This window comes from Periplaneta americana, chromosome 12 (genome assembly GCF_040183065.1).
Source record: "Periplaneta americana isolate PAMFEO1 chromosome 12, P.americana_PAMFEO1_priV1, whole genome shotgun sequence".
In the NCBI taxonomy this organism is placed as follows: Eukaryota; Metazoa; Arthropoda; class Insecta; order Blattodea; family Blattidae; genus Periplaneta; species Periplaneta americana.
Genome location: NC_091128.1, coordinates 14335898 through 14351365, shown reverse-complemented (window position 1 = coordinate 14351365; position 15468 = coordinate 14335898). Strand labels below are relative to the sequence as shown.

Here is a 15468-nt window from a genome sequence, read left to right as displayed (position 1 = left end):
TCCCACAAATTAGGTAATAACAGCTGTTGATAGAAATGCAACAAAAAATTTGTTGGCCAATGTAATGATTGCTAAGTCTGTGTTACAAATTCTCTAACACTTGGTTTTGGTATGGACAGAAGTTGGAAAAACATATAAACGAAGTTAAGACATCATTAACAAACACTAATGTTGTTCATTAACTTTGATGTAGACTGGTCTGGAACACAAAAATTCTCATTTCGATATCGACATTATTGTACATTATCATTGATCACGTGCATTCTCATATTTGCATTTCAGTATCTTACATCACTATTTTGGATTTGACATTGTATTAAAGAAAGACTCAAAACCTGTCTATGTAAAGGGAAAATGTGCCCATCTCTGTTCAATTCATAAAACAATATTTCTTTTTATTTCAGTATGAGAAAGAGGCATCATCATCCTTAATGCAAGACCCAGAGTCGGGAATCATTAGAAAGTCTGTAAAACCTACAAGAACTATATTATCTTTAATATCAAGGATTTTTATTCAGGCCTTTACACTTACGTTTGTGGCAGAATGGGGTGACCGTTCTCAGTTGACCACAATCATTCTCGCAGCCCGTGAGGTAAGTTGTGATTGGTAGCAGGGATGAATTGAATCTCTTGTATGTTGGCAGAAAGTCCTGATTGGTTAGCATTTATTGCATTTCTTATATGAGTTACATTAGCCATGTCCTCTGAATTTCCATATTTGAGTTGGAATCAACTACTGTAACTTAATTTACAATTCATGTTGGATAACAGTCAGCTAAGCCCCTTATTAATGATATATATCAATAAATTCAAATGTTTATTCAATCTTATGGCTTAGACACTAAAGAACTGAAAGTAATCCCCATTTTGAAAAAAAAAAAATAGCACCATATATATAAAAAAATTGGATTGAACATGCAAACTGAATATCCAGATGGGGATTACCACAAACAATTTATGTTTTACATCTTACTAAGTTCTAGTACTAACGTTTTCACCCTCATGGGGCATCTTCAGGTACAAGATAGGAAACGAAATATCTATCTAAAATCAATTACAAAAACTTAACCTCATATTCGGAATAACATTGATCATATTAAAAGATAATAAGGGAAATGTAAACATGGTGACAAATACTAATCATAAAATGTATTAAAAATTCTTGTCAAATGTTAAAAATCATCATAAACTTGCATAACTGTGAATGTATATAATAATGCATACAAAGTTAAATCTTAATACATTGATATCTTAAGTACATTGTACTATTACCAACACACTTCTTTGATAATGGAGAAAACTCTGTAAAACAATGTGTGTCAGTGTGCTGACTATCAATGATTAGTTACGAATTACATGAACTTAATATTACTGAATGTTGAGTCGTAAAAACAAAAGCTGTGAATTAGCCAATTCTGCTGGAGCAAGTAATTTATTCTTATTAACTGTCTTGTGCTCAATTATCAGAAAACAAGTGTTTATTATTTGTGATGGATAATTGCACAACACTATTAAATAGAATACCATAATTATGACAATTATTGATCTACTTACAAAGTTGTGTGGGAGTCTCAAAAATCATCTCAGTATGCATGTTTCGTAAAAGTTGAAATGAAGAAATGTATGCTGTATTATCATTTCAATTTGAATGAACTAATTCTTCAAATTAAGCTTTCAGGAATAACTCCCTGTAAAGTTAATTTGAATAATTTCGAGGGAAAAATTGTTCCGCGGCCGGGTATCGAACCCGGGACCTTTGGTTAAATGTACCAACGCTCTCCCACTGAGCTACCCGGGAACTCTACCCGACACCGATCCAATTTTTCCCTCTATATCCACAGACCTCAAAGTGGGCTGACAACCGTCAAGCAACCAACATTTGAGTGCACACTAACTCTGTGTGACTTTAAATTGTGGTTTTCTGTTACGTACAGTGGCGTGTATTATGCAAATCAAGCTTTCAGGAATAACTCCCTGCAAAGTTAATTTGAATAATTTCGAGGGAAAAATTGTTCCGGGGCCGGGTATCGAACCCGGGACCTTTGGTTAAACGTACCAACGCTCTCCCACTGAGCTACCCGGGAACTCTACCCGACACTGATCCAATTTTTCCCTCTATATCCACAGACCTCAAAGTGGGCTGACAACCGTCAAGCAACCAACATTTGAGTGCACACTAACTCTGTGTGACTTTAAATTGTGGTTTTCTCTTACGTACAGTGACGTGTATTATGCAAATTAAGATTTCAGGAATAACTCCCTGTAAAGTTAATTTGAATAATTTCGAGGGAAAAATTGTTCCGGGGCCGGGTATCGAACCCGGGACCTTTGGTTAAACGTACCAACGCTCTCCCACTGAGTTACGCGGGAACTAATTCTTGATAACCAAATGTTGTCAAATATTCAATTTTGGTCTGTAACACATATTTTATATTATAAAACGGAGAATTTGACAAAAGGTCAAATAGAATTGTATTCAATGCTTACTTACGTATTGAGCAATGGAACAGTATACAATAGCTGGTTCACATGTTTGCTTACAACTAACCAAGTGTGATGTGTTTGGTGTAGCTCAAGAATCCGCGTAATGATATGAAATGGGTGAAGGAAGGAACTATGTTTTAAAGGATGTACAGTGGGTTTTGGTTGTGGATGAGATTTTCATTGACTAGAGTGCCGTGTTTTAATTGTTGTTTGGTTATGTAAAATTCTTCTGCACTATTTATTAGTTTGACATCGGAATATGTCACATAAAAACCCAACAACTATGAGGCCTATAGTAAACAGTAGAAATGCACTCAATTATAAATTATGTAAATTTCTTCAAAGGTTATTAAAACAGACTCTAAAACTGGAAAATAAATATACTATAATAAAGTTAACACTAAACAATTAGTAAACAATATAAGGAAAATAAAAATCAATAATAATACACGAATGATGTCTCTAGACATAGAAAATTTATACACAAACATCCCAATTAATGAAACATTAGACATTATCCAAAATAAATTAGTGAAAATTAATGTACATAAAACAAAAATAGAACAAATTATGATTCTCTTAAAAACAGTTCTAAAACAAAACTATTTCCATTTCAATGATAGAGTTTAGAAACGAAACAAAGGATTAGCCATGGGTAGTCCATTATCAGGTTTATTTGCTGAAATATTTTTATGTGGAAGATGAAAAGATAAACGACATTATACAAAGTCATAATATAAAATTATACAGAAGATATGTAGATGACTCATTAGTTATTTATGACAATGCAAATATAGATGATGAAATCTTAGAATCTTTCAATGGCCTACACAGTAATTTAAAGTTCACTCAGGAGAATGAATTGAATAATTCTATAAATTTTCTAGACGTTACATTAATGAAACAAAAATCGAAAATAGCCTTCAACATTTATAGGAAACCTGGTTATACAGACCATTGCATTTCCACTAATTCAATACACCCCATGATGAATAAGCTCAGCATATTTAATTTTCTGATTGTTAGACTGATGTACATACCATCAACCCATAAATGCCCGTAATTTTTATTTTTCAAAAAAAAGTCTTCATTTTCACAAATGTTACTTCTTTTAGTCATTGTAAGAGAATGACAATGTAAAATCTCCGCTTACATAATCATTAGTGCCCATTTAACCGTGGGTCGAAAACGACCCTGTGGGCACATGAACAACCTTTTCATGCATATTACAGTAAAGCCATCATAACGATTATTTACTAAATCTGTTGGACATAATTAATAAAAAATGACTCCTTTGCTTAATATAACTCAAAAATTTATTATAATACTTATATTTTGTGTATACAAATACAAAGGGACATATGTACAAAACTACTATGCATATAAACTATCTCTGTTACTCAGAAATTCCAGGTGGGTGCTATGTAATAGGGCAGGCCTGCAGAACTTGCAAGTAGGGAACTATGACGTCAGCCTCACTCCACTTCTATTCGGGATGATCGACTTCCACCGCGAGAATGAATGTTGATGCAGCCGAGCGTAACTAGAACGCCGTGACCGCACAGGTAGAAAAGGTGGGTAGGGTAAGAAAGGGGAGGAAAGAAGTCACTCTCAAGAGCTACAATTCTGCAGGTCTGTAATAGGGCGTATTTACTAAGGTTGTTGGACATAATTTAGTCAACCTCTTACATGTTTGATATAATAGGAATTTTTTTATTACTGTTCAGCTGGAGCCTTAAGTTGACGATGGCACAGAGATTGTTCATCAACCGAATCATCGCCAGTTTCATTACCGTCATCTTCAGGAGGTTGTAGAACCACTCAATATTTGAAATATTTTGTTGAGAAAATACTGTCTCAAGTTCTTCCAGTATTTCGAAAGTGGTAAGACTCTTTTTGTGAGATTTGTCGTAATTATCTCTAAAATAAGGGAAAACAAATGTCTTATAAGAAAACATTCTGACGGATACGGATAAAAAGTTAATTAATTTCTTTCACCATGTTAATAATCTCAAAAGAAGTGCTTACACAAATTTTGGCCACTCAACCACAATTATGAGGGCCGTAAAAAAATAAGTTCACCAGGGGAAGTTAACAGAAAAAAAAAACACGATTTCATTGGAAAAATTTATTGGAACAGACAAAGCAATTGCATAGCTATTTTTCAACATATTCTCACCGAACTTGAGATATTTGTCATAGGCCTATCATGGGATCGACAGAGACTTGCAAACAGCTATCAAATTCTGGTTCCGATCCCAAGCGGCTGACTTCTACGACACAAAGATACAAAAATTGACCCCATGTGATCCAGTTGGGGATATGTTGACAAATAGCGCAACAATTGCTGTATCTGTTTCAATAAGTCTTTCCATGCAATTGTGCTTTTTTCTGTAAACGGCCCCAGGGAAAATTACTTTCTGGACAGCCTCATAATTGTGGTCGAGTGGCCAAAATTTGTAAGCACTCCTTTTGACATTAACATGGTGGAAAAAAAAACGAATTAACTTTTTTATTTACCCTCATCAGAATGTTTGCTTGTTAGCTCTGTTAGCGGGATAGTAGTTTTCCTAAAAAATTACTTCACGTATTTATAAATCGTAAATGTTTCGTAAATTTTCTTAGAGAATATGAAAGTAAAGAAAATCTGCTCACAATAATTGTCAATAATAATATTATTAGAAAATTTAGCAAAATGTACGAAAGGTTCCCTATGTGCCCATAGGGTCGAAAACGACCCACCCAAATTTGTTACACTATTACGCCTCTACTGAATACAATTCATGACTCCACCTTTTGTAATCATATTGGCTACTGCTTGCCCTATGTAATAAAACAATAACAGAATTAAAATACTTAACAATGAAGTGTCTACTTACATTTCTTTGTTGACGTGCACTGTAACCAAACTGTTACGCATTTTCAGTTAAAATGCATAGCAGAGAGTTACAGCGGAACAATTGGACAAACTAAAGTGTTGCCAATATATTATCGAACACATAATGATGGTGTCCAACCGAAAATTTAAACAAATATTAAAGGAACCAATAAAAATATGACGTGGGTCGTTAACGACCCTGTGGGCATATATGGGTTAAACAAAGAAAATTATAAAAAAGAATGTAGCAAAATTATACAAATAGCAAACGAGAATGGATATAATACAAAAACAATAAAAAGATTAATTCAGAAAAAAGAGGGACAAATAAAACAAAAAAAAAGTTAACAACCCACAATACTAAAAAAGGAAAAAACGCACAAGACATATGCAATACTCACATATAATAAATATATTTCCAACAGATTAAGTAATTTCTTTGCAAAAAAAAAAAAAATATATAAATATAGCCCATAAACCAAGTAATTTCTTTGCAAAAAAAAAAATATATATATAAATATAGCCCATAAACCTAACAACAGACTCAAAAAGAATTTAGCTAATGATCTACATAAACAAAATAAATTGGTATCTACAGTTTGGAATGTGTAATTTGTAAAAATAAATATATTGGTCAAACATGTAGGAATTTTAAAGTCAGATACAGTGAACATCTTTCTGACTTTAAAAACAACTGTAGAAAATCGAATATGCTGTCCACTTAATAGACACTGGACACGAATTAGGGCTCAGTAAAGACACTTTTAAAATTTTAAATACATGTTCCGATGTCAAACTAATAAATAGTGCAGAAGAATTTTACATAACCAAACAACAATTAAAAAACACGGCACTATAATCAATGAAAATCTCATCCACAACCAAAACCCACTGTACATCCTTTAAAACATAGTTCCTTCCTTCACCCATTTTATATCATTACGTGGATTCTTGAGCTACACCAAACACATCACACTTGGTTAGTTGTAAGCAAACATGTGAACCAGCTATTGTATACTGTTCCATTGCTCAATACATAAGTAAGCATTGAATACAATTCTATTTGACCTTTTGTCAAATTCTCCGTTTTATAATATAAAATATGTGTTACAGATCAAAATTGAATATTTGACAACATTTGGTTATCAAGAATTAGTTCATTCAAATTGAAATGATAATACAGCATACATTTCTTCATTTCAACTTTTACGAAACATGCATACTGAGATGATTTTTGAGACTCCCACACAACTTTGTAAGTAGATCAATAATTGTCATAATTATGGTATTCTATTTAATAGTGTTGTGCAATTATCCATCACAAATAATAAACACTTGTTTTCTGATAATTGAGCACAAGACAGTTAATAAGAATAAATTACTTGCTCCAGCAGAATTGGCTAATTCACAGCTTTTGTTTTTACGACTCAACATTCAGTAATATTAAGTTCATGTAATTCGTAACTAATCATTGATAGTCAGCACACTGACACACATTGTTTTACAGAGTTTTCTCCATTATCAAAGAAGTGTGTTGGTAATAGTACAATGTACTTAAGATATCAATGTATTAAGATTTAACTTTGTATGCATTATTATATACATTCACAGTTATGCAAACTTACGATGATTTTTAACATTTGACAAGAATTTTTAATACATTTTATGATTAGTATTTGTCATCATGTTTACATTTCTCTTATTGTCTTTTAATATGATCAATGTTATTCCGAATATGAGGTTAAGTTTTTGTAATTGATTTTAGATAGATATTTCGTTTCCTATCTTGTACCTGAAGATGCCCCATGAGGGTGAAAACGTTAGTACTAGAACTTAGTAAGATGTAAAACATAAATTGTTTGTTTTATATAATTATTAGTGTCTAAGCCATAAGATTGAATAAACATTTGAATTTATTGATATATAGGTATCATTAGTGTAACTTAATTGATACATTAAAAAAGATTGGGTTCACATTAATCAGTTTCAGACACTTGAAATGCCTTTTAATATTCCCTGTTGTGGATTTATGATACCAAACAGTCGATATCTTCTGAAGTTTAATATACATAATTCATAAGTTAATGCTGCGTTGTTTAATTTACTAGTCCACAAAATCTTTACTGAAGATATTCGTCACAAAATTATATCCTATATATATTTTATCTCAATATACAGTATTCTATCAGTAAGACTATCACAATCCTAAAGTTTAAGTTATGGCTTGATGTTGGCTAATACATGGTTTGAGCACTTTTGTTAGCCTTTTTTTCTGCAAGCAAGTAATATGAGTAATTCTGTTCGTGGACATTTGTAAAATGGAGATAACTTCTATCGAAGAATAATAGAACTTGTGATAATTTCTATTGAAGAATAATAGAACAGTAGCATGCAAATAAATTCGAACATGACAGTTTTCAGTGTTTTCTTTGATTGTTGGTCTCAGTGGTGGTTGGTGCTCTTAAAAACTGGGGAGTTCACTAATGATACATGAAATTACAGCCTAATGCTAATTCAAAATACATTTCACAGCAATGTTATTTAATTAAATTGTGAGTATGCATACATAAAAAAAAAAAATAAAATCATTCACCCTATGCAGAATGCTTATATAAGAAGTCCATTCTGCCCTTGATTGCAGGGAATTTGTCAATTACTGCTTCATTGAAGTTGACAATATCTCAAAATTAATTGTTTTTCCATAGACAGCATTATCAGAATTGTTAATCTTATTATGTAAGAAAGTATTTATGCATTTAAGGGTGGAAAAACTTCTTTCCTTTTCAGCAGTAGTCATTGGAATTGTCATTATTACTTTTATAAGTTTAACACTTTCACTAAATGATGTAATTAAGTTATCAATCATGAAGTGTGAAAGGTTAACTGCACCTTCCACATTCCGAAAATCATCCTGCATGTACAGTAGTGGCAAAAAAAGACAAGACCGACCCTTGTAGCTGATTTCAGAGCCTTGTTCACTCCAGAGCATGATAGACTGGTAACTAAGACTTTCGTGGTTCGAATCCTGCCTGGAAAGGAAACTTTTTTTTTGTTCCTTATTCAAATTTATTCCCAGTACTTTTTGATTGCAGCGATATTTTACTACTTAATTAACTTATTATTCCCAGAACATGAATTTTACCAGCAATCGAAAAGTATTGGGAATAAATTTGATTAAGGAACAAAAAAAATTTCCTTCCCAGGCAGGATTCGAACCACGAAAGTCTTAGTCTTAGTTACGAGTCTATCATCCTCTGCACTGAACAAGGCTCTGAAATCAGCTACAAGGTTTGGTCCGGTTTTTTTTGCTACTACTGTACATAATTTTGAGTTCTGTTTTTAATTTGCTTTTATCAATGAATGGATATGCTTCAAAAGCTTTTTGCAGACATGCATATATACTACTCATATTTCTTAAAATTCTCAGATGAGAAGGGTTGCCACAGGAAGATGATTAGTGAACTCAAATAGCTCATTTCCTGATTTATCACTGCAACACATAATCTCTTCAACAGCTACACTTTGGAAAGCGCGAAAATATAAGCATCGCCTCTTTGAGGACCTAGACAACTCTTGTATAGGTCGTTCTGAATGTTTTTCGATGTCCCCTTAAATACTTCTGCATTAAAAATTTGTTTCCTTAAAGCGATATCAAGTTCCGAACTAAACTTGACAAAACCTCGGAAAATATCAGAATTCAATGACCCTTCTGTTTCAGTGTGGCCCAGTATCGCGAGTTCAAATGTCCTGCAGAATTTTATGCAGTCAGTGATTTTTGACAAAATGTAACGATTTTTACGAACTTGGTCGTTATATTGTTCAATACTTACTTACGGCTTTAAAGGAACCTGGAGATTCATTGGTGCCGTCACATAAGTCCACCATCGGTCCCTATCCTGGGCAAGATTAATCCACTCCCTACCATCATATCCCACCTCCCTCAAATCCATTTTAATATTATCCTCTCATCTATGTCTCGGCCTCCCCAAAGATCTTATTTCCTCCAGCCTCCCAACTAACACACTATATGCATTTGTGGATTTGCCCATACCTGCTACATGCCCTACCCATCTCAGATGTCTAGATTTAATGTTCCTAATTATGTCAGGTGAAGAACAAAATGCATACATTTCTGCGTTGTGTAACTTTCTTCATTCTCCTATAACTTAATCCCTCCTAGCTCCAAATATTTTTCTAAGCATCTTACTCTCAAATACCCTTAACCTCTGTTCCTCTCTCAAAGTGGGAGTCCAAGCTTCACAACTGTATAGAAGAACCGGTAATATAATTGTGTTATAAATTCTAACTTTCAGATTTTTTTGTTAGGAGACTGGATGATAAAAGCTTCTCAACCAAATAATAAGCATTTGCCGTATTTAGTCTCCATTTATTTTCTCCTGAGTATCATTTATATTTGTTACTGTTGCTCCCAAGATATTTGAATTTTTCCACCTCTTCAAAAGATAAACTTCCAATTTTTATATTTCCATATTGTACAATATTCTGGTCATGAGACACAATCATATATATTTTGTCTTTTCAAAAAAATACACCCCATTCTGGACAGAAAACCTGAATTTATTGAAACAAGATAGAGATAAAGCAAGAACCAAAGCAGAACATAGCAAAACACCAGAAGATACTCAAGATTGGAGGAAGAAGACTGCCATTCTTAAAAAAAGCAATCATAACAGCAAAAAAGAACAGTTTTAATAAATTTATTGAAAATATTAATTACAGAACCGATAGCGCTAAAACATATAAATTTCTTAAGAATATTTCCAATACACAGGAAAATATTAGCCAACCTATTATTCATAATAACAAATCGCTAACAGATAGTAGAGATATAGCAAACGCATTTAATAAACACTACTCAAACTCTCACAGATTACATCCCAATATCAAAAAAACCGACAAATTTATCAAAAGAGAATTACATAAAAATAATAAAAACAATATTACTAGTAATATCACAAAACCTGAAATATTTCATCAAAATTTTACTTCCAAAGAATTAACAATAGCTATACAAAATTTAAAAACCAAGAAATCTGGCCCTGACAACATTCATTCCGAATTTTTTAAACATCTGGGGGAAAAAGCCAAATCTGTACTTTTATCCATTTTCAATTTATCATGGAACACCTCAATTCCTGCAGCTTGGAAAAAAGCAATCATTGTACCAATTCACAAAAAAGGGAAACCTGCTCATGATGTTAATAGTTATCGACCATAGCACTATTTAGCAAGATAGCAAAAACTTGGAGTCAATGATCTCCAACAGATTAACTTCGTATTTAGAATCCCAAAATCTTTTATCACCAAGACAAGCTGGCTTTTGACAACTATACCCTACTAATGAACAAGTCATATGCCTCGGCCACGAAATAAAAGACAATTTTAACAAGAAAGAAGATACCTTGGCAATATTTATTGACTTTCAGTTAGCATATGACTCTGTTTGGAGAAATAAATTATTACTAAAACTCCAGAAATTAGGTATCTGCAGCAATATGTTCAGATGGATATCAGAATTTCTTAGTCAAAGATTCAGTGCCACTAAATTCAATAACTCACTTTCTAGTTACAGACAAACATATCGAGGTCTACCTCAGGGTGCTGTCCTCAGCACAACTTTATTCAATATTTATATAAATGACTTACTCTCCCTATTAGAGGAATCAAACATGAAAACAGAACTATTTGCAGATGATATACGAGGCCTGTCTAAAAAGTATCCGACCTTTAGCCAGAAAAAATATTTCAAATACCTGACGGGGTTGGGACCCTAATCCCCTTCAAAGTAGGCCCCTTGTGCTTGCACACACTTAGCCCACCTATCCTTCCACTGCTGGAAACACCTCTGGAAGTCTTCTTTTGGAATGGTGTTCAGCTCCGTCGTCGCGTTCCGCATTATCTCTTCTCTACTCTCAAAACGGGATCCTTTCAGTGGTGTCTTCAATTTTGGAAAGAACCAAAAGTCGCAAGGAGCCAGGTCTGGAGAGTAGGGAGGTTGGCGAACGGTTGTAATTCCATGTTTGGCCAAGAAAGTGTGGATCAATTGGGATGAATGTGCGGGGGCGTTGTCGTGATGCAAGTGCCAGTTGTTCGCCATCCACATGTCTGGTCTTTTGCGCTGAACTGCATCACAGAGTCGCCGGAGAACATCGTGATAGTACTCCTTTGTCACCGTTTGTCCTTCCGGTGCGTATTCGTGATGCACAATTCCACAGACATCAAAGAAAACAGTCAGCATCACCTTGATTTTGCTTTGCACCTGCCGCGCTTTCTTCGGCCTTGGAGACTCGGGATGCTTCCATTGCGACGACTGTCTTTTTGTTTCTGGGTCGTACCTGTACACCCATGACTCATCTCCAGTTATCACGGTGTTCAGAAATCCAGGATCAGTGTTGGCAGTGTCCAGAAGGTCCTGTGCAACGTCACGACGGAGGTCTTTTTGTTCCGGGGACAACAACTTGGGCACGAATTTCGCAGCCACTCGGTTCATGTTCAAATCATCACGCAAAATTGCATGAGCAGAATCTTTACTCACTCCAACCTCTTCGGCAATCTCCCGCACGGACAAACGACGATCTGCCATCACCAAATTTTGCACCCTCTCAACAACAGGTGCACTCCGAGCAGTTTGGGGCCTGCCACAACGCTGCTCACTCTCCGCTGATGTGCGGCCATCTTTGAATCGGTTGAACCACTCCTTAATTTGTGTTACACCCATCGCATCTTCCCCAAACACCTGCTGAATCTTACGAATTGTTTGACTTTGTGAATCACCAAGCTTTTGACAAAATTTGATGCAGTATCTTTGCTCAATTCGTTCAGTCATCTTGCGAGAAAACTAAATCCGACAAACACTTAGAACAGCACCTTACTTGGCGACCACCAGCAAGTGACTGGCACAAGCGAATGCGGTGAAAAAATTCAAGCATGCACATTACGGTTCCTCCTTCCACCATGCACAGGGGCGCCGCCTTAGAATCACTACTTTGCGCGGGAAAATTTAAGGTCGGATACTTTTTAGACAGGCCTCGTAGTTTTGTGTACTTCCGGATCTTACAGACATAGAGACAAAATTCAAAATTCTGCTCTTAAAGCTCTAAATCAACTACATGAACGGAATACATCAAATTTGATGACACTGAACTTAAGCAGAAGTAACTACCAAATATTTTCACTTGGTAAAAAAGAAAGAGAATTCAATATCCAATACAATGGCCAACACCTTCCTAGGACATATCTTGGAGTTATTTTCGATAGTAAGTTAACATGGAACAACCATTTGAAACACATTTCTGAAAAAGCTCGTAAAAGATTCTCCCTTCTAAAAAGACTAGCAGGAAAGAAATGGGGATGCTCTAGAAATACTTTGAACACTATATAGAAATGTTTATACAGCCAGTGCTGGCATACTGCGGAGAAATTTTAATTACTTCACCTTTCATAAACGAAATAGAATATGTTCAAAACCAAGCTCTCAGGCTCGTTACTGGTGAAATCAAAACAACTCCAATAGATTCTATGAGATTCCTCACTAATATTAACAGCATCAAAATGACAATAGAAGAAAAAGCACTGATTCAACATGAAAAACTTATCAGATTACCAGGAAACAATTGGCATTCATATAATCCTCTTTGTAGATTAAAAACTCAAAGAAGTTTCATATCCATGGTTCAAGAATTAAAACAAAATCAATATCCCGAATTTAAAAGAAAACTTACAAATTAAACCAAACCCTTTAACTTTATTAAATATAGAGTATAATCTAAATTTAACAGAAGAAATCCAGAAATCAGAAATAAACACTGAAATAATGAAACAGTTGTCTTTAGAGACAATTAATATTAGGTACCCTCCACAAAACTGGCTTCATTTATACACTGATGGATCCTTGTTCTCCAGAGAACAAGGTGCCGGTGCAGGTGTTACGTGCTGTCTCTTCTCACATTATAGATATGGAACAACAAGTTTTGATGGAGAAATGATTGCAATAAGTGAAAGTCTCAGGAATCTTCTATGTCACATCAATAAATTTAAGAATGCAGTTATATTGTCAGACTCCAAAGCAGCTATTCTATCAATAGTCTCTAAACACACACCTTCATCTCATACAGCAGAAATAACTAAAAATGCTCTCTCAATTAATACCACTCAATAAAAGAATTGTATTCCAATGGATACCCTCCCATTGTGGAATCCTGGGAAACTAGAATGTAGATGCTTTAGCAAAGAAGGGCAGCACTGCTACTTATAGACCTGTTACTAAATCTACGTATTACTCTGTGAAAAAATTTATTAAACCTACATACTAAGACTTCAATAAACAAAATTTGATAATACAATCTCAAGGGAAAAAATGGAACTCTCTGCATCATAATCCACAGTTAATCCCCGATTTACCACGCAAATAGTCTGTAGCTGCATTTAGATTGGCAACAGGCCGTGACTGTTTGGCCAAACACCTGCATAGAACAGGAATATATCAGTCCCCTAACTGCCATTGTGCAACTCAAATCAAGAAATGGATTCGAAACACCTCAAAATCTGTGTTTCAGTGGCTGACCATGATAATATCTTTGAAAAATATTGGAGTGCAAGAGGTCAAATGACTTTATTGTCAAACGCCTGGCATTAGAAACAACAACAACATACTTTGTCTTTTTGGGATTTACTTCCAAACCTCTCTCATTACTTGCTTCAAGTAAAATTTCCGTGTTTTCCCTAATAGTTTGTGGATTTTCTCCTAACATAGTCACATCATCCACATAAACAAGAAGCTGATGTAACCTGTTCAATTCCAAACCCTCTCTGTTATCCTGGACTTTCCTAATGGCAAAGTTAAAAAGTAATGGTGATAGTGCATCTCCTTGCTTTAGCCCGCAGTGAATTGGAAAAGCATCTGACAGAAACTGGCCTATTCAGACTCTGCTGTACGTTTCACTGAGAGACAGTTTCTTGAGAGTACCAAATTCAATAAGAATATCATATAAAACTTCTCTCTTAACCGAGTCATTTGCCTTTTTGAAATCTATGAATAACTGATGTAGTGTACTCTTAAACTCCCATTTTTTCTGCAATATCTGTTAAATACAAAAAATCTGATCAGTAGTTGATCTATTACACGTGAAACCACACTGATGAGCTCCTACAATTTCGTCTACGTATAGAGTTAATCTTCTCAAAAGAATATTGTACAACATTTTGTATATCGTCAACAAGAGTGATATTCCTCGAAAGTTACTACAGTCAGTCTTGTCCCCCTTTTTAAAGATAGGACTCCTTCCATTGTTCTGGTACAATTTCCTTTTCCAAAATGCTAAGTGCAGGCTTATAAATTTTGCTGGATAATGCGCTCCCACTCTTGTATCTCTTCTTCCTCAACTTCTTTGGAACTTCCTAAAGCAACAAACCTATTTGGAATTTCGACCTGATAATGTTGCTTAGTTTCCTCGTCCTTTAATTTCGGAATATTGAATCTCCTAATATTAACTTGTTGCTCTACTTGCTTGGCAACTGATAGTCTTCCTCTTAATTCTCCAATTACCAAATAATGGTCAGAATTACAGTCTGCCCCCCCTGAAAGTTCGAATGTCTGCTGTACTAGTATGTCTTCGTTTATCTATCAAGATGTGATTTATTTGGTTGTGTGTCAATCCATATGGAGAGTCCAAGTATATTTATGTATTTGGGTAAATGTACTTTTCACAGTTAAATTTTTTGATATGGCAGAGTTGACTAACCTAACGCCATTATCATTACTATTTACATGTAGGCTCTCTTTTCCAATAGTTGGTTTAAAAATATTCTTCCGTCCTACTTTACCATTGAAATCTTCCAATAAAATTTTCTTGTGATATCTAGATAACTGATCAAAAGTGTGTTCCAATTCATCTTAGAAGCTATCCTTTATATGGTCGTCTTTCTCTTTTCTAGGGGCGTGAGCATTTATAACTATGACTAGCCATAGCTGTGCACTCCGCTGCACTTGTTAGAAATAAATATAAAGTAATTACATAATTAAAATAGAACATTTGGTCCAGGGAACATTCGTGTTTGATAGAAGGATAAATCGTTTAATATGTTGC

General features: G+C 34.5%; 1 protein-coding gene across 5 annotated transcripts in view; it reads left to right on the top strand.

Annotated features, from left to right (window-relative positions):
• LOC138710184 (putative divalent cation/proton antiporter TMEM165) overlaps positions 1 to 15468 on the top strand; it is a 150700-nt gene that overhangs the window by 44827 nt on the left and 90405 nt on the right. For all 5 annotated transcript variants that reach the window (XM_069840818.1, XM_069840820.1, XM_069840817.1 and 2 more), the window contains exon 5: positions 405 to 593. In XM_069840818.1, coding sequence (XP_069696919.1) covers positions 405 to 593 — 189 coding nt within the window. The remainder of the gene's footprint in view (positions 1 to 404; positions 594 to 15468) is intronic.